Source organism: Leuresthes tenuis, unplaced genomic scaffold (genome assembly GCF_036924035.1).
Source record: "Leuresthes tenuis unplaced genomic scaffold, fLeuTen1.0.hap1 SCAF_19, whole genome shotgun sequence".
Lineage (NCBI taxonomy): Eukaryota > Metazoa > Chordata > Actinopteri > Atheriniformes > Atherinopsidae > Leuresthes > Leuresthes tenuis.
In genome coordinates this window covers 17553989-17574647 of record NW_027325373.1, presented here as the reverse complement: position 1 = coordinate 17574647, position 20659 = coordinate 17553989, and the positions used below count along the sequence as shown (strand labels likewise).

At 38.0% G+C, this 20659-nt stretch overlaps 1 protein-coding gene across 2 annotated transcripts in view; it reads right to left on the bottom strand.

Moving 5' to 3' along the window:
- The window catches only part of fibcd1b (fibrinogen C domain containing 1b), a 101494-nt gene that overhangs the window by 21341 nt on the left and 59494 nt on the right, over window positions 1–20659 (bottom strand). For both annotated transcript variants that reach the window (XM_072372353.1, XM_072372354.1), the window contains one exon: window positions 20451–20547. In XM_072372353.1, the coding sequence (XP_072228454.1) occupies window positions 20451–20547 (97 nt within the window). The remainder of the gene's footprint in view (window positions 1–20450; window positions 20548–20659) is intronic.

Below are 20659 nucleotides of genomic sequence, written 5' to 3'. Positions count from 1 at the left end.
ATAGATGATAAAACTGTGCTTTTTCTTTACTGTTGCTTGCATTATCATGCCTATTTAGTTGGTGCAAACCTTGTATTCACCTTGTATGCCAATAACAAATCAAGGAAGTGTCTGCATCCATTCTAGGCTAAAAATGAGAGTGGAAATCCATTGCCATTGCTCATCATACACCTTTAGTCATGAATCTACATAGATTCATCTATATGCATATGACCCCAAGTCTTATAAGACACCACAGATGAAGAAAGGCAAGGAACGGACTTTAATCACATTAGTTTGTTCAGTCTTTAGCTGACAGAGGAAAATATAGAAATGCTCTATGTGACTTGTACAGTACAGAGGACAAAACAGCTTCTGGATTTTCGAATGATAACACTGGAAGGTTGAAACAAGATGTTAGACTTAAGTCCAGTGAATTCTTCAGATGAGTCAGCAATAGGTCTGTAAAAGTGTTTTAAACTTCTTAAGTTGCCGTAATGAGATGAGACCTTGTGGGGAAATTGTAAAAATGTTAAATGTTTTTGGACAGCTGTTGAACGGTAAATCTAACTAGATCGAGAAAATATGTTAGAGAAGTAAGATAAAGGGAGAGGGAGTTGATATGGAGCAAAGACTAATTAGTGTGGAGAAGTGCACTGAGATGTCATGAATACTTTGATCGTAACCACACCGCACCTTTACGTGCTGGATAAGGGCAGTGCGATGGCCTTGCCAAGACATTCTGATTCCTGGGTCAAAGTAATGAAGGACTCTTCAGCCTGGTTCACTTGTAATGATGTTGCTTGGTGATAAATTCTAAAATTAATCACAAGGCATCTTATCTTTTTACGAGTTTTTAAGAAGTTACAACACTTCCCTATAAATATTGATAATGGTAACAGAAAACCTTTAGAGAATTTAAACATAATCCAGTGATTGATGAGGAAAAGTTTGAAATACACGCATGGTTAAAGCCTGTACAAAGAAGAGAAGACGACTCTGTATTGGCCCAAAATGACCTGTTACAAAACTTTTCTATGGTAAAAAAAACTATGCCAAAACTGAGGTGATAAGTTAATAATAAGATGATGTCAATTGAAAGATTCCCTAAGATGAAGTGAAATTTATAGTGTTAAGTAAGACTAAGACGTCAGATATGATTAATTCAGTGTCAGAAACATGCTTTTCACACTTTGGTTCACTCCTTATTTAGAGTCTTATTCAAGATGCAGAAGCGCATAGCATGAATTCCATCCTGTAGCAATGTTTCTTATCTTAGCTCAGGGGAGTTGGGGCAATGCGGGAATTTATGAATTGTTAATTTACATTTTCATCTGTTGTTTGACGTTTGGCCAGGCATGAACAATGAAGTGTTGTGGTGTGTCCTGAAAAGGTGTTGTGTGTTTTTTAAATTGAAAGCCCTTAAGAAAAAAACAAGACAAATGATAAAATAAATTATTACAAGAGGCAAAATATAGACGGGATTATATGCTGAGAGCCTGGGTGCCTGGTATAATGACTTTTCTGTCACTGTTACTTGGGGTTCTATTCAATCACTCCTCAATCAAATTTTCAATCACCCCATCTGTGCTCATTCAACATTCCTTTATGAGCAGATTCTGCTCATAAACTTTTTACATCTCCTGGAAAATGAAATCCCTCCTCCTTTTAAAGCCCCTCATGTGCAGCAGACCACACACAGCTACCAGCACAAGTAGAGAGATGGAGGAATACACCTGTGTGCTGATGAAGAGAGGCTTCAAATGAAGTGCTTTGGTCTTGTGGAGAGGGCTATGCGTTGGTCTCGTTCTCATGCATATCAAAATTACTGGGAGAATGGCTGCAAATTGCAGCTATCTTCACTCAGGCACTGCAATATTGTGCAGATAGTGTCTGCAGACATACAGCTGCACCAGGCAGAACAGGCATACCCTGAAAGAAGACGAGGCAGAGCTGTAGCCATGCATCACTGTGTCAGTATCAGGACTGATTAGGAAAGCCTCAGCTGGCTGTTTGACTGGATCCCTAGATGGCCGACATCACTGTGTCAGACTCTCCGAGCAGGAATCACACTTTTGAATAATTGATTGAATATGAATGCAGTATTGGAAGAGCTTTAAGTGAAAACACTTACATGTACTTTAAATAATAGATTGCAGGGAATTGTAGTATACATTTCTCTTTGTCATGTGGAATATGGTATCAGATGATATATGCCTGGATTTCAAGACAGATGGGGTCAAAACTAATAACAATCAGATCCCCTGGGTCGCCTCGCACTTTGTAGCTTGTGTCCGCACATTAATCAACCTAATATGTGTATTTAAGCTCTCACACCTGAAATTCCATATGCTATTATTGAAAGATTTCCAAGCCAAGTGTAGCAAAATATTGCTTTAGTTTAAGAAATACAGAAAGATTAGCACTGGCAGCACACACATACGCGCACACAAGCACGTGTCTGCATTTGTCTGCATGCATAGTATGAATTGCTACAAGTAAGCTTGAATTGTAAACGGCAAACCTCTCAAGAGAAGCTTAAAAGAGAAATACTCTGACAGTAACATTTTGTTTGAAAGATATCAATGTGAGTCCATTCATTGAGCTCACAGAAGGTTACAAAGGAGACAATATGCAGCACCCACACACCCACATCAGTCAGTGACCTCAGACAGACATCGTTTATCTACTGCAGCAAATGCATTTAGAGCACATGGCATTTTACCCTCTCAAGGATTTTACTCGTGTCTCTGAGTGAATATTCAGGGACCATAGGAAGACACAAGCTTAAAAAAGCCCCTCTCATCTGAAGCCAGTTGTTGCTAAACATTCTTAAACTGCACAAAGTGTCACTGTGAGGAATTAATTACGGTGCTTTGGTTCTGCTGCCTTGTGACTTGTAAATAGATTGGCTATAATTAACCTTAGGTGTGACTGACAGCTGGAAATCTGCAAGGTAGAAAGTCAACAGTGTAAGAACCACCTGAGGAGATACTGACTGCGAAAAGCTGAGCAAGGCGCTGAAGACCAATTATACTAACGTTAGGGTGACCTCCAGGGGATCTCAACAAGAACACATTGAATTTCCCAGGTTAAAATGTTCATTTGTTGTGAAAGTTTATACACCTGTCACAATTTTTGTATCACCGTATTCTTTCCAAACCACTGTAGACTGTGTCTATTGTATGTAACAAATACTGTACTATTTACTATATGTGCTATTCTATAATTGTGAGCAGTTTCAATACATACATTTCTTTAAAAAAATATATATAAATAAGTGGTTATAAAAAGTTTTTGGGTCTCTTTAGTCAATAGTAAACTAACTTATTGTTGACACAAATTGGGGTGTTTTTTTGTGCAAGGAATGTGCAAGAGATGTACAAATGGTCAATTTGAAGGACTTGATAATAAACAAAACTTTTAAAGTCAAGGGAGGACTTAAAAGATGCATCAGTTATTCAGATATGCCCAACAGCAATTCCTCAATGGGAAAAAAATCTATTCTTGAGTTTTCTGCTTTGGTCCTTGCTAATTAATACATGCTAATGAATACATCATTTTAATTAAATGTAATGACAACATTGCAAACTACATGTCTTATACAAGATGGGACAATATATATCGGCAGAACACTATCTCCCAGAAGAAAATGAGGGGCACGGTTAAAGGATTGTCCGTGCTTATCTTCATAGTATGCATGCATTAAAAACACGAAATGGCCTCAAAATGACTTTTTTCCCCCAAAAGGTCTAATATAATTGTACTTGCATGAGATTGCAGAATACATTTTGGTTGCTGGAATGTAGAATCCAGCAAGAAGACGCAGGTTACCTCTTTTTAAGACTATATTACAAACATCAACGACTAATCCTGTCAGTGCTTTGTGACGCTAGTGGTGACACCAAGATGTAAATGACTAATGAGCTGAGTGAAGCTTTACAGCTAACTACCTCATACCACCTCATTAAAACATCGCAGAGGACTGATATGTTGACTTGTGACTTGTCTCTTCCGATTGTCACCTGGTATAAAAACACACACTTTTGAATGTATCATTAGCCTTCCCAGGCAGAACAAATCAGCTTGAGTCTAGGTCTTCTTTACAGAAGAAACAAAAAATCAATTATATTGTGAAAAAAATGTTTAAATGTATAATGATTTTCTCAGTGTGGTGACTGTGTAAAGTGGAGAATGAAGTCTTTTTTACAACAATGTGACACCCATTTTTTTTTAGAAACAGTGGAGGTAACACATGCAGATGGATGATGTGTGCCTGGTGGAATAATGAGGCGATTTATTCCCTCTAATGGGAACAGAGAGAGTTCAGGGGGAGATTGTGGTGAGATTCTCTGAGCTGCGACCTTCCCACAAGGTAACAACTTTTACTGTCTCAACATCAGTGTCAAATCAGCTTCTAATGCACTTCTGTGCTTCCTTAAGATTATGTCAAAATACATACATAGGTTTTGTGTATCTTTGTATTTACAGTACTTGCTTCCAAGGATTCAGACTTTCCTGTAATCTTTTAAAAGGGTCCTAAACAATATTTCTCCTGGCTTTCTCATTCAATTTTCATTTCAATCTTTCTACCTGACCGTTTTCATAGGAATGTTGGGACTGAAGGACTCATTACTGTCCCATGAATCCTTCAAGCATGAAAAAGACAACTAACTAAAGATGTGAACAAGTGCTGGGGACACAAAAAACACAAAAAAGAAAACTTTACAAAGAATTGATTTTAAATTGTATGTTTAGACTCTTTGTTACTAACAGCCTGCTGCAAATACACACAATTTGTTCCTATTTCTTCAGTAGCAGTAAAAAAAAAAAAGGAAAAGATAACAAAGTTGGACAGACATGAAACAGTATTTTTGCAACAACAATGTAATTCACAAAGACCACTTAGCTAAAATTTGGCATATATCTGCATGATTTGTCCTTAGAAAATAGGAATTCTGGACAATTAGAGGATAAAAAGATTAACAGTATCTGAAATCGTTGTCTTTACGAAGTAGGGGAAGCAATCCAGCAAAGACCTGACACACGACCCGAGAGATGCATCTGGACCTTCAGTTAATCCATCTACTGTTCCCTGAAGCCTCATCAGAAATGGTCAACATGAAAGGGTGGCTACCAAGAAGCCATTCTTAAATAAAGGAAATGGCTGAGGTGTGCTAAACGACATAAGAAGTGGACTGAAAATCAGTGGCAACAGGAGGGATGAATCCTCCCCAGAGCCCGGATCTCAACATTATTGAAGCAGTGTGGGATCATCTTGACAGGGAATGGAACAAAAGGCAGCCAACATCCAAAGAAGAGCTTTGGGATGTCCTTCAAGAAGCCTGGAGAACTATTCCTGAAGACTACTTAAAGAAATGACAGAAAGCTTGTCCCAGAGGGTTCAGGCTGTGTTGGAGAATAAAGGTGCTCAGACCAAATATCAACTTTTAATCTCGTTAGAACTGTACAAACTCTGTTTTTGTCTTAAACACTGATTTCCTTTTATGCTTTCATGTCTTATAAATTACTGCACCCCTTTCACGTTTTCCTGACAATGTACAAAGAAATGAGGGGTGGATCAAGAGTTTTACACATTCATTTAATATTTAATTTTTTTTTTTTCACATGTGCATCCAAATGCAACACATCACCCTGACAAGACTATATTCATACAGGGACATTACCGTTTCATCGAATTAAAATTACAAAAAACTTTTTTAAATCTAGTTCCCCCTTAAGACTCTCCAAGCCTACAGTCATGCATCTCCTTCTTCACAGAATATTGGATTTCTTTCCCTCTTATTCAAGTGTGTATCAGCCTCATCACTAGCAAATCCACGCTAACGTCAGTCAACTGTTTCTCCAGCTACCTCATCAATGCTTCTATACTCACTAGCTCTATATTTTTCAAACCAATCCTCTCTGTGTAACTCTCTTAATAACTTACTCTATAATATGCTTTCACAAACTATATGAATATGGACATTGGCAGGCTGTGCAGCCAAAAGCCATGCCTTTAAATGAGGTGCAGGCATCACCTATCTATCGAGGAGTGGAGTAATAAATCTCCCAGAGTGCAATCGATCAGCAATCCATCCACTCCCGTCAACTACCCTGTGAGTGATAAGAGGTACCGACCCTTGACCTTGCTGCTGTCAGTGAGACTCCTGCCAAGCTCAGAGAAGATGCCGTAAGACGTGATTGAAGCGCTTGACAGATTTTCACAGATGAAACATTGATGAGGTCAAGTCACATCGACTGCAATTGTTTTAGATGTGTTTTTCCCTTTGTTTTTTATTTGTTTAAGTAAGTAAGTCAGTAAAGTTTATTTACACAGCACCTTTTGCTGATAACACTCACAAAGAGCTTCACGATGAATATCAAAAAACAAAAATAGAAACAAACAGGGAAAGACAATAAAATGTCTAAAAATATTTTAGACCTTAAGCTTTCAGAAAAGATTCAGCCGCAATATGAATAGGGCTGTTGTTTGTGACAGAATGCTCCGATTCCATCTCAGGCTTGAGCTCTATAAAGACGAAGAAAAGGGTGATCTGTGTGAATAGTTCCCCCGATTATGATCAAATGTTTATTCAAACTCATGGACCTTTACGGCTTCCCTGTGACAACTTTTCTTGGCTTAGTTCAGCTGCTCACACCTAAATGCCCACAGACAACATAATGGGAAACATACACATAGAAAGGCAAAATGAGCCATCATCCTCGTGGGAACTGTGATGTTCTTTGATTTGTGCTCTCTTTGTAGACACAGCTCTCTTTAGATTTTCTGTTGGGTGACAAGAATACAAACACAAGCTTCAGGATGGTGCTTCGTGATAAAGGCAGGGTGTGGAGGATAACTGTGTGCAAGGAGGTGTTCATGTATGGGTGTGTGTGGGAAAAAAAAACATTAGGTGGAAAGAAACAGAAATAATTGCATGAGGTACAGATATGGACTGGATTGTAACTTCCAGTTGCATTGCTACACATTTTATTGCATGAATAAGAAGCTTATTTACAGTCATACTGTCATACATAGCTTACATACATACCTTTTCCTCTGTTTCTTTGACATGTGCACCATGCAGAGTGGCATCAGCCAAACAAGAATGCACTAACTTGAGTAGCTCAAAGAATTTGAAAATAATGGAAACTAACTAAACACAATTTTCACACCTCTTTTCTACCAAGGCACATACATGCTGCAGCAAACAGAAAAGTGTGCTTGTTAACACTGCCCTTTATGTTACACTTATTTGCGACTGTTTATGTTTAACCGTGCATGCAGTCGGGTTTCTATACATTTTTTTGTTGTTATTTTATGACCAGCTGACCATTATACACCTTTTTTCCAATACAGGATACATTTTTGAAAGTAGCAGATAAAATGTCCACGAAGGAGACAAACTGTACACAACTCAAGCTCAAGCTGATGTTAAAGGAGGTAAAATAAAAGAAGGTCAGTATTTGAGCAGAAGTATGATGTAGAATGACGAAATGGCCTGACTGTCTGGGCTGTTAAAAGCAAACTAATACTTTGTTCTTTCCTTCATATCAGGATTACTGTTGCAACAACACGTCAAAGATAAAACTAACCTGTCTTAAGATGGTCTAAACCAAGGGCATGGTCCCTAAAAAGGGTGAACAATCCGATGTCTTGCAACGGTAGGAAAAGCCAACACTGAAGGATCAAAAAGTGACTGCTTGATATGCTTGGCTGCCACAAGTCTGTTATCTCTAACATTTCTGATATCCCCAGCTTAAAACTCAAAACGTGAAAAAAACCAAAAGAAACCATGAGACCCTACTTTCATGGTCTGTATCCCTACTCAAAATCAAGATCAAGTGTGCACCAATGTGCAAAAAGACTGTGATAACGCCGGATGGAGTGAATGTTGGGTTAGAAACCAAATCGACCCCCCCCCAAAAAAAAACCCAAGACAGACAGACGGTCCTTGAAACTCCAGACGTTTGGTTCCTGAAGCTCCAGATGGCCAATTGTTGGCTTGTTGTATGAAGCCTCTCAAATCTATCACTTTAACATGATTTAGGAAACACAGTTTGGAGGCAGCAGGAAAACTCGCAAATATATCTGCAATTTAAAAGTGACAACACATGATGAAACACGGAGCTGGGACAATGTGTTATCTTTATGTAAATGGAGCTTGCAAATCATTGTTACTGTAAAACAATGATATGCTAATAAACACATTGATTCTTAATCACAATCAAACAGAGAACAAAGAGAAATGTTCTCTTTAAGCACTTCTGGCCCTTTTGTGTCTATGGTTTTAGTCCCATGTTATAAGTGTTTTCTCTGTGTGTGTGTGTGTGTGTGGCGAGGATGTTCTCGTCAAACTGAAGATGAATGGGCTTCCCTGCTGTGTGCGGCTCCTCTGCGTCCCTAAGCTCTGTGTAGTCCTACTGGCTGGGAGCTAATTGCCACAGACTCTATCTGTGCTATTTCACATTGATCCAAGGACCATAGATAAGAATCCTGCCACAAAAACAGGATAAAGATAGGGAGAGATGAAGTAGATTAAATAAAACACCAAATGACAAAAGATATCCGAGGTGATTACAGAGTATACCTACTGGCTTGTATGTGTGTGCATGCAGGTGTGTGTGCAGTTGCTCTTTTTTTCATCATTTTTCGCTTTCTGAAGTCTCCCCTACTTATCAACTTACTCTTTCCAGGCTGACCTTTTGATTGGTCATCACTTACAAGCATAGACTAAAACAGCCAAGTATCCGATTTATAAGCATCCACCTGCCTGTTTTCCATCTCCACTCTAACACACACTTGCATTCAAACACACAAATGTCCTGTTTTTCGTGGCTCATCTTCCTATAATTCACAAGAGCTTGGAATACTCGGGGCGAGCTAAGAGCCCAATTACAGCACTCACGCATGCCCCACTCGTTAGATGCTCGCAGTATGTAAAGTGGTTAATGCTGTAATATTGTGCAGGATTTTGTGCAATATAAGTGACAGACAGGGGAAAAGACTACAGGAGAGGAAAACGGGTTTGCTTTTCTGTTTCCTCTCATTGGCAGATGTAAGTGTATCTTTAATGAGGCAATCAGCTGCGGGGTGTTAGATCACAACAAGGCCCTTGTCCTATAGTGGACCACTTCCAAGCACAGCAGTCAAAAAGCATGAGACTTATTACACTTTATCCCCTCTTGCACTGCAGAAAAACATCACAGTAATGCTTAAAGAGAAAAAGGAATCTGTATATAATTTTGTGGTGCTGAAATATGATAGCAGAGACACAGTGGCCTGGGGTTATTTGAGTTATTTGGTTTGCATTTAGTAGATATGAGTAAGAAAAGGTGACAGGAATAGGGAAAAAATCAGAACAAAGTTGATGTGCAACAAACCTTTTCACATGTTTCAAAGAAGGCCTGATCCTTAACAAGAATAGAAACAACTTTGAGAATCCCATCTCATTCGGTAAAGATTAAAACGATGGGATTCACTGGCTGTTTCCATGCGGAAGGGCTAGCAAACAGTACAGCAATGTACTGACGAGCATCTTCTCAGGTAGGTTTTAAAATCTCTGATATTCCCAGAGAATAAAGTAATTCCTGCTTTCCCCATTTTTCTCTTGTTGATGTCCACCACAGTTGTTGTTTTTGTCCTCCCTGACTCCTGATTAAGACAGCAACTTTTACAACCGCTAGTTACGTAACCTACAGCGCCACCCTCTGGCAACACTGCAGCCTAGTTTTTTTTTTTGCTTCACAGCAGAAACATGTCTGATTCTCTTGTTTTCTGTTTTCTGATTCCTGTTTGCATTTCTTAAAAAAAAAGTTTCTGATTGCTTTTCCACTGAATGGAAACCAGGCTACTGTCAGCTTTTCGCCTTGTTTGGCATCCATTATTGCTCCTTTATCAAATCAATATAATGAACAAAAAATAATAAAATGTGAATGCAATGCTCATACTTGATTTTCAAATAACTCTTAATGTGACCTCCTTAACTTTATCTGTCTTTAAAAATGGCTTACAACAAGTCAATGCTTCAAAAATCTAATCATATCATTGTAAATGCATTCAAATCTCTGTGTATTCAAGGGTATTACCAAAGAGTTTGTTATGTAAAAATATTTTTCACGCAGGATCGCAGTAGAAAAAAAGTTAGTAGTGTGAATACACAGCAATCACGAAGCTGCTGTTCACTATTGCACACAGAATTCACACTCCACGCAACTGGAATAAAACTAGTTTAATGCTGTGACAGAAACATTCACACATCTACAAAGTGATTACCAAAAAAGCCGCTAAACATGTGCTGAATAAAGTTTAATACTCTGTGAATACCATGGCATTGACCTCACCAATAATCTCACTATAAGTGAGGTAGTCTTAATAAATCACTTAATCTCATGGAAAATGTGACTATGCTGGGAGCCTCCTGACTCACTGTTTACAGTTGCACAGCAGGTTGTTATGTACTGAGCAGAAGACGTTGCACAATTATTGAGCAGATATTGTTTTGAAACATAATGCCTGCTTGTTTTGCTTCATGGCAGTCTGAGTCAAAAGGCTGCAATGAGGATATGAGGATACAGGTAGATCTATTTACCCTCTAAATATCAGAGGATGTACGCCGACCATTTATGGAAAAATGACAGCCTCCACATATTGCATCACACGGTATCTTAGAGGTTTTTGCTCAGTGTTTCCTGTTTCTCTACTCTATTCAGCTCTCTCTAGTTCTGCTGCACACCAACTGCATATCCTCTTAATATCTAGAACATGCAGCCCAAACTGCTTTTTCTATCTTTACAGCATCTGAATTTTTGTAATGGAAAATGACAAACTGTCAGTAAAACAGTGACAAAATCTATAACAGTTTCAACCCCTTTTAGTTTCTACTGCTTCAGGCCAAAGCTGTTTTTAAAAGAATTCAATAAACCTTATTTTCAACTCACGTCTTCTAAAACAGCTGGCTTATTAAACAGTTGAGTAACTGTATCAGCAATGTTGTCTTAGATTAAAACAATCCATATGGCTACACATGTTGTATTTTCCCTGCAGTATGGGGCAGAGAGCTTTACACTAGAAAACAGTATCGTGATATATAACAGTGATCGGAACCTCAGGGAAAAGGCAAGGGCAGTACTAGGCATCTGCTATACATGGGCATTAATGGTTGGAAGTACAGGTGAAGGTCAGAGTGGGAGTTTATAAAGAATCCCTTCCAGACAGTTAATCTGAAGCAGTAGCATGAATAAATGAGTTAAATCATTTAAGGTTTTAGAAGGTAAATGGGTTTGCACCACATTTTCTGACTCAGGTGGCATTCTTTGTGTCTGTGAACAGTCTTTTGTAGTATGTACTTGCTCCGTTTTGTAGGGAAATCCAATTGCTATGTAATCGAATTAAAGTTTAATCCCTGTATTTAAGGAGAAGGCAACTGGGCTCAATTTTGGGTCTGCAACAGTCTCTCTCCTTTTAACTGACTAGTTCTAGAAGCTTTACATATTTATTTCAGGCCACCTGCGGGTCGTCATTCAGTAGCCAAAAAAACCCTCACATGGTGTTGAAACCGCAATGGGTGGGGGTGGGGGTTGGTGGGCGGGGGTTCAGGACTGCATACTCTGTGACTGATAGGTGACAGTATTTGAAGGCAGATGTCTGTCTTCACTCCACTTCTTTAGGTCATCAAGAAGCCTTCATTACATGAGTTTCTGGTAAGTAACAACCCAGGAAAGTCATTCAGAGCAGAGAAAGTCTCTTGGATGAGAGGTGAGACATCTTAAGGAAGTCCACTTGTTCTATTTAAGCACCCAGGATTACCATGACCTGGTTGACAGAATCCACAGAAGCCAATTAAATCTGACCTTCCTGAGGTGGGACATAAAATACATCCTCTGCTTGGCTTCTTTACCAATGTTGCTCTAAACATAAAAGTTTTCTTGGCTGCCAGCATTATACGTAGGAAGCCTGTGGTATTAGGATCAGCGTTTCAGATGAGCTGGAGTTATTTAAGAAAAGAGAAGGAGAAAGCAAGAAATGGATATTAGCTTCTTGGGCCCCCAGGATGATTTCTGTCATTCAACAAGTTAAAAGTAGGGAAGGAGGCATTTGTGAGGGAGTAAGTTTTGAACAGAGGGTTTAACAGAAGTTTGTGACTACAGATGTGAAAGAAACAGGCCTGAAAACAAAAACAAAGCAGGAAAATGTATCTATTGTATAATACTGAATCTTGTAATTTTGCATTTTTGTTGTCAGCTCCAAAGAAGCTGAACACAACTAACAGGTGCTAAAAGTAATGGATGTGTGATAAGCAATGCAGGTTGCTATCTTCAGCTGACATCTCTGTGTTCTCTCGTTTTATGATGAGAAAAAAATGTTCGTGCTGCTGCATTCCTTTGTGATGGGATGTTGAATGAGATCTGCATGATATATACACATTTCACACTTACAGAATCTGCACACTGCCTTTGAACTATTCCACATCTAATCCACTTGCATTTTTTGTTCATATTTTGACCTCTTAGCTCTTGGCAATGTTGACGAAGTTGTTAAATAAAGTATGGGTTGCACAATCAATTGATGTATCTCACTGTCACCTGTATGTGTCGGGGAATGAGAGGAGTGAGAAGGTATGGATAGACCCTACAAAAAGACTACACACTGGGCATATTTGGCTTCTCAGGGAAATTTAGGCTGTTGTCAAAAAGTCCAAATAAAAAACTAATCAAAAAAACTTTAGAGGCAAGCCAAGAAATCTACAACCTGCAACCAAACTTCAGAGTTTGGGCTTGTTAAGTTGGCATCTTTGTATAAGAATAATGAACGTTTTTTTCTTTTTTTTCTTGTTAGTCACTTCTGTCATAAAATGCTGGGGTGCACCACAACTGAATGTTCTAAATACGATTAATTTCATTAATACTTTCTTCCTCGTAAGTTTTAGTATATACATTATATACATTCTCTCTCAAAAGAGGGCACAAGAGGCATATTGTATCATTGCTGTCAAAATTTGAAAAAAGTCATTGGAGAATTTAAATCAGACTCAGAAAATAGATCTGCAGAATTTATTTTTCCTCACTTGTGTTTCAGGGCTTCCAGAAACTATTTGAGGGAAGAGAGAATTTTGTACAAACTGAATGATCTGCTGAAGATCTGTGTGAAGACAGGACCCATTTTGTCACCACAAGCCTAGGGCTTCCTACCAAAAGGGTCAAGGGAAAACAGCTGAAATTGCATGTGTAGGCAGTGGCTTGGGGCCAGTGATATGTACGAAGACTCTTTCTCACTCAGCTTCTTTTGCCTTCACTAAGTCCTTCTCTAGTGCTGTGTACATCATCATTTGCCTGATAAAACTGCTTTACTTTGACTGTAAAACAGTTTTATGGCTGTATTTTAAATCTGTTTTAGTGAGCTGAGAGGAGTGATGAGACGCTGCATGGAGGACAAAGCAGTAAGCATTCTTCAATGGCGATGCGTTTCCTAGTGGTACACTATATATATTGTCTGAATTTGTGCAGTTCCTGGCTGAGGTTTGCTCTGTTAAAATCCACAAGAACAATGAGAAGAGAGATTGGGCCTTCCTGTTCCACACTGGGTACCAGTGCAGCACAGCACTACAACCCTTTGCTTGCACAAAGCTTGAAGCATGATGTAAACACCAACCTGAATAAAGGTGAATATCTCCTGTGGTAAATGGAAAGTGCTTGAAGGTGGGAGCAATAGATTTTATATTCATCCTATTACATTGATACACCTACATTCAGTGATATAAAAGCAGATTTTGTTTCCCCTAATTTCGTTGATACACTAGATTCCATAAATGGTCCACTTCTCAGAGTATGAAGCAGAGCTGATATAATGCATTAGATTCACATTACAAAAGAGAAAAAGGCACAGTGTAAAGTCAAGCCTCACTAGATGTATTCATGGCACTTTAGCAGTGTTAGCATATTTGGCTTGTTGATTGTCATTCATATGCCTGCTGCTCCACAGATAGAAAAATCCATAAATTGACAGAAGAGAAGTCAGAAGTTAGAGTACAGTGCATGGTTCACAGGAATTCTGTAAAAACTGTCATTAAGGAACATGATTTATGGGACTTCACTCTCAGTCTTGGGGTTTTCTTTGAAATAACAATGAAGATTGTTCTTGTTGTGGTTGACACACTTATACAATGTAGTGAGTACATAAGAGAGAAAAAAGAGTTAAAAGCTAAATGGTCAGATGAGCGGATCTTAATATCAATTATTGTCATCAGAAGTTACAAAAACACAAGTAAAAAAAAATCAGGAGAATGGTCTGTTGATTGAGCTTTTTTGCTAATTTGATGAATGAAATTGAGCACGGTTAAAGAATGTTATATATTCTAACTTTATTTACTTAAAAAGTTTAGCCAAAACTGTTTTTTTTACAGTTATACACTGATATACATCTGATAAGATAATATTTTAACTAAACATGTGAATTTTTCTGTTTATTCCCAACAGATTAAGTTGAACATTAGGATTCTATCTGCTTCATCTGAAATATACAACCAACTATCCAACTGAATATGTTCTTAATGCACTTTGCAGTCTTCACAAAATTATTTTGTCTAATTTGATTTAATTGATTTTTTTTATTATTAAGTTTAATAAAAAAGCAAAAAATACATGAAAAAGGACAAATGTGGGAATGTGTGGTTTCAGCATTAGAAGTGTATTTCATCATTTTCCACTGCATAATAGATAAACTGACAAATACATTTTAAGATTTTAAGTTCAGCTCTAAACACTATGAAGCAAGTTCTGTTCTTGCAGTAGGACATCTGGAAAACTAGGTTGGTCTCTTTGGGACTGAATTAAACCATTTCAGACCTATATTACAGGTGAACAAGTCTACATCACCCTCGGCAACCAGGCATTTAATAGATTTGATAGTGACAATGTAAGTGCCTTGACCCACTTTTATTCTCTTTATACTTTCTCCTTTGGGGGAGTTGTTCATCGCTGTGTTAGTTTTTTACATTTATACACACAACATCCATAAATTATCATTTTCTTTTGAGCTGCATACAGTTTAAATTTAATTTGCTATTTGCTAGTACATAACTGCTACAAAATTATAAATGTATTGTGATGGTGCAAAGAGAAAAAGTAAGAAAGCACCAAAATAATAGTAATAATAATCATAAAAAATATATAAAATAATGCTTCCCTGTAGGTCAAGGCAAGGAACATACCCAAATGACAGAAAATAAACCACATATTCAACCTGAAAACTGTAACTTCACTTTCAGTGAGTGTCAGTCTTAGAATAAATCCTTTTCAAAGGAAGAAAGCCTGTAATTTCCTCTTATTACAACTGAGACTGTAATTAAAATCTTCAACAAAATTGCATCTACAAAAACAATGAAACGAAATTGGTAGGGTTATGACATAGTGATTTGGAAATTCGACAAAATCACACTCACAGCACCATCCAAATTGTTCTAGAGAAAGTTTGACTGCATATTTATCAAAACTTTCTTATCAAACTCAAGGGGTAATAAAACTGGCTGCCTCCAATATATTAATCCTCTCATTAACCCTTCTTATCCTTGGGGTTTCAAATACCTAGTGGTTTAGGTAAGTATGGGTTTTGTCCTTTAAACTTGACTCGTCAGTCATGACAAAATAAAACACTGACAGCAAATGTTGCAAACAAGGTCAAGGTTCGTATGAAGTGGCTGGAAATAGCCTAAAAACACAAGACGAGTTTGAGACCACCCATTTTGAGTAATTTTTCCACATACCTATTTACTTTAGGTTTTGCTTGGTGTTTGGTTAGGTTTAGGGGTTACAACTACATGTTTATGTTTTCACATATAAAATGCCTGCATAGGTTTAGGAGAATATTATGCTTGGGCTCAAAAGAAACTTCTTCATCACATTAAACCAGCATTTAAGCTGGATGCCACATTGGTTTCCTCACCTGTGCCATGATGTCAAGACAGACGGCACATAGCTAGCATCTCACAGCATTAAACACCCTGTGAAAGAAATCATTTCCATCTTAGACATGTTACATAGTGCAAGAACATTCATGTCATGTATTCATGTCATGAAGTGGTCATTCAAAAGGTGTAATTGTGCCATTTATGTCGGTGTACTATCTAAAAGAATTTGAATTTGTTATTTTACAATAAATTATTTCATAAGTTTGATGTAACACATCAAACCCTGTCACTGGGGCAACTTTCAGAAAGTTTGATGTAATACAGCAACAGTGGCAACTTTCAGAAATAATGTAGGATTGTGGGATTTTTAAAAAAACTTTTTGTTCTTAATGTTTGATTTGTCACTATTGCTGCTTTTCTCATCACGACACATATAATCACTATCATTGTATGACCAGAAGTTCAATACATATAAAGAAAATAAGCAGCCTTTTAAGATGATGAGAAATGTACAGAGCTTCAGAGGCAGTGGGTGGTAAAAGTGAGCAATGTTGGTTTAGGGGAAGTAGCTGCAATGAATTTCTGTCTAGGCTACAGGCAAGCATGAATCCATTTTTCATTTTTGCCCAAAGGGTAATCGATGATGGGGGTGACGAGACAACAGCACAAACTGAATGATCAAGGGTACTCTCAAAGGTTCAAAGTAGCCTGCTGGCTCATTCAAATTCCGTCTGCTAAATCGTGAGCCTGCCATATTCCCACCGTGTTTCTACAACATACCACAGGGATATCTCACTGACGCGCAAGCCATGTTTTTTTATTATGGGCTGTACACTGTAATGGCCCTGGGTCAGCAAACAAACCTAGATCCCCATTAATTCATATAAAACTCTGCAAACGCTATAAACTACCCAAGCATGCCTACATCTATCAAGGACACAGTGTGGAGGTGTCAGAACCCAAACCACACAGACTCACATCATGGTCAGAATCTGCAGTCCAGTCTTCTCACACGACATGAATAATTAATTTCTATGACTCATGCTCGGATCATGTTTTGCCAGGATTACAGATATGAAAGAAATTGATAAACAAAAAATTCCATTCATAAAATAAAAGTGATATTTGTTTTACTATTTGGTTACTTTAAAATAATTTCATATTGCCGGGAATTTTTTTCTACATATTCAAAGTTCTAGAGTGTGCTTTCCGGAAATATTGCAAAGTATTACTATTCTTTATATTGCATTCAGCACCACTGGGCATTACGTTGGAGCTCTTAGAATTGTCCATCTGAAAAGAGTCATACCAGTGTACCAGTGAGGCAGCTTTCAGATAAAAAAGAGGAAAGTCTGAAAAGGTAAACACTCTTAACTGGGCTCTGGCATTTTGACTTTCCAGTGCAGCACATGATGTCACCTCCTCAGCTTGTTGTAAATGCAACAGAGAAGCCCAACATTTAAAAAAAAAAAAGGGGTCTCACATGCAATAACATTCATGTGAAGCAGGACGGTTCTAACACAGAATGGCCTGGATTTGTAACGTTTAAGGCCTGAGTCTTGGTTGGGACTAATTCTTAATGGTTTAAAATGATATCCTGATATCAACCAGATTAAGACTTTATTCTGAATAAGATATTTAAATGTATTTTTCTTAGTATCTCAATCTTAGTAAGGTCATATTTTGGGTGAGCAATAATCATTTTAAGTAACGTGGAGTTTGTCGATCTTATCAAGTATCATTATGTTGACAAGTTTACACCTGATTCACACTTTTATGTTCTACTGGAGTTTGCATAGCACCTTGTGACAAACACAGCTGTTTTACAAAGCAGTCTCTGGGCTCCAGAGTTGCCAGGTCGGTTTATTATGAATGGCTTTTGAATAGTTTTTTAGGAAAACTTGTTTTCATTGATGTGGTTGCTGGTTGCTGCTTTCTATCGCAAAACTTGGCAACACCAGCAGAGTTCAGTGTAGAAAAGGAAAGCTGTATTGAGAAGAACAATAACATTTTGGGGTGAGGGGGAAGCCCGAGTGGGCTAATGCTCTGTGTTATGAAGGATATTTGGATATAATTTAGACTTTGGATGGGCACATGCATTGCAATTATGTACATGTATATATATCTATATCTATATGTAAAAAAAACAAGAGCTAAACCAAGCCAAACTTACAGTGTTGTAATAAAGAAATCAAGTAAAAATCTGCTTTTTTTTAATATTGAAAGAAAGTTGAACACAGTAAAATGGGTTACTTTGCTGAGCTTGAAGATGTGCAGCCTTACCTTGTGTCCTGTAAGAAGCTGCAATCCATACTAGTTCGGCTTAACTTCTCAAACAGTTTTGTTCAGTTAGATAGTTGTTGGTTTGATTTAATTAATATCACAGGGATCTTTTCAGATGAGTGAGCCACTTTTCCGTGAGTTGTGTGTTACTCATTTGGTCTGTAAAGACCATTTTAAATTCAATGTTGCATTTTCCATTCGATGAAATTCCACTTGTATTTCTCGATCATAGTGAAAGTAAGCAGAGGAAATCCAACAAATCTTTTAAAGACTCTTAATTTACAGTCTGCCCACACACACACTTACTGATGTCCACATTGTTGCACTCAGAGGCGTGTGTGTGTGTGTCTGTGTGTGTGAAGGTGAGCTTTAATCTACAGAGCTGATGGGAGACAGTCTCAGCAGTGGTGTGGCATGTCCATGACCTTGACCAAGTTTGTGTTCTTACTGAAATAGACTTTTTAAAGCTCTAATTACTCTGCCAGTGTGATCTTGAGCAAACTAGACACACACACCTACTCAACATGGGCTGGATTCATTAACATGGCTGCTCAGACCAAATCTCCCCAGGAAATAACATTTATGCTGATGCATAGCTTATTTGAGACTGGCATTTATGTGTAAGTAGATGCAACGGTCAGTAATGCAAACATAGGATTATGAAATAGCTCATCATCCCAATATTTTTCCAGTGAATACTATTTCTGAGAACTTTCTTGTTTAATGATACGTCTTACAAGGTCATATGCTAAGTTTCTTTTCTGTGTAGCTATGTTTGATGTTGTGAGTCATCACAGGAAAGCATCTCACCAACTTCAAAGTACTGTCACATCACAACTTGAGTTATCCATGAATTACACAGCAGTCACAGTATGTGCGACATGTGGTGAGTGGGAGCAGCCCTGAAGATTCTAGCATCAAGTCTTAAAGAGATGATGCTTCAAAAGTGGGCAACTTTTACATACCATCATGCTCTTTTCACCCATAAGAATCCTCTTCTAAGATTTTTACTCAGTTTGATTTCAGATCCATGTTTGTCCACTGAAATGGACTAATACATAAATGAAGAAGAAAACACTATTGTTGGACTGATGAATGTTACTGTAGATATTTGGGTAAACAGTAAGGGGATAACAGTTGAGATGATGTAGTAATTATCGATATCACATAGAGATGCTGATTATAATGGTGAAAGTGACAATGTGATGGCCTCAGCTGGAGTCGTCTCTAGTTTAGCAAGATATCAATGATTTAACTTCCATGTGTGCTTTTTATGTCATAGATCTTCCTGCTTAACACATGGTATAAGAAACCAGTTCTCAAACTTTGGCTCCTGCTAACTGAAAGTTAAATTCAAAGATACTCCCGTGCTGAGAAGTGTGTTTCTATATTGTTTGAGAAAGTCACGTTCAGTTTAAATGCTTTAAATATGTTGGTGGTATCACCAGTGCCACTCGGTTAAATAGGGCTTATTGCACCCAAGTAAGAAGCTGTCTCTGAGCCATAAAAATGACCATGGCAGCTTTATGAAGAAATATGCTGATAAATTTAATGAGAAGTGGTGAGAAGACGACAAATTTGGCTTTGGAAAAGTTGCTAATTTCACAGCTGAAAACATTTGCCTACTGGCGTTCTTTGCTTGTCAAATTTGAGGACTAATATGTCATGCAGCCAGCAAGAAATTGGACAAGCAACCTCTGAGAAATATTAATTTCAAGCACACGGTGACCACTGAGAAGTTATGAAGCCATAAAGGAAAATTATTCTTTTGTGTGTTTAAAGTATCAAAAATTTAAATATTGTCACTGCATTTGTATTTTTTGTTGGGCTGAACAGACATCTTGGATTTAATTTGGTGAAATGCTCTTCGTCCCTGTTACTTAAGTGCATTTTTTCTAAATTGCTTCAAGAATACAGTGACTAAAGAATTCTTGATGACACGAAGGGTAAAAGTAATCCACTCTCTGTCTGTCTACCACTTTTTGGGTGTCACTTTATTTTGCTCCATCACTTGCCAGCTGTCAGTTAGTAACTTTCTGTCTTCTCTGGATTGAGTATGAGTGCTGTGCTGTGATTACTTGCCAAAGTGGCTGTTGTTTGGTGATAGTTGATGGTTATATAAATTGTCATCATCACAAAGTGTACAGCTATTTGACCAAAATGGACATCATGTGTGAAATTGACTCTCCAGGATTTGACTTGGCATTGTTTTGCAAGCCTCGTTGCACACATGCGTTAGCCATACATGGTGGACATATAAGGCCTAAATGAGCCACTTACCGAGCCAGTGTTCACCGGTGATTTTGCCAAATCCCTCACGGTACGACTCCCATCCTCTAAAAAAGCTCACCGAGCCGTCCTCCCTGCGCTGAATCACCTATATAGTCAAGACAGCAAGACAAGAGACAAGGGCTCAGATGAGATTCATCTCACACAGTGTGCTTAATCATCCTTTGTGATGAGTCACTCCATCCCACTGTTGGTCGCTG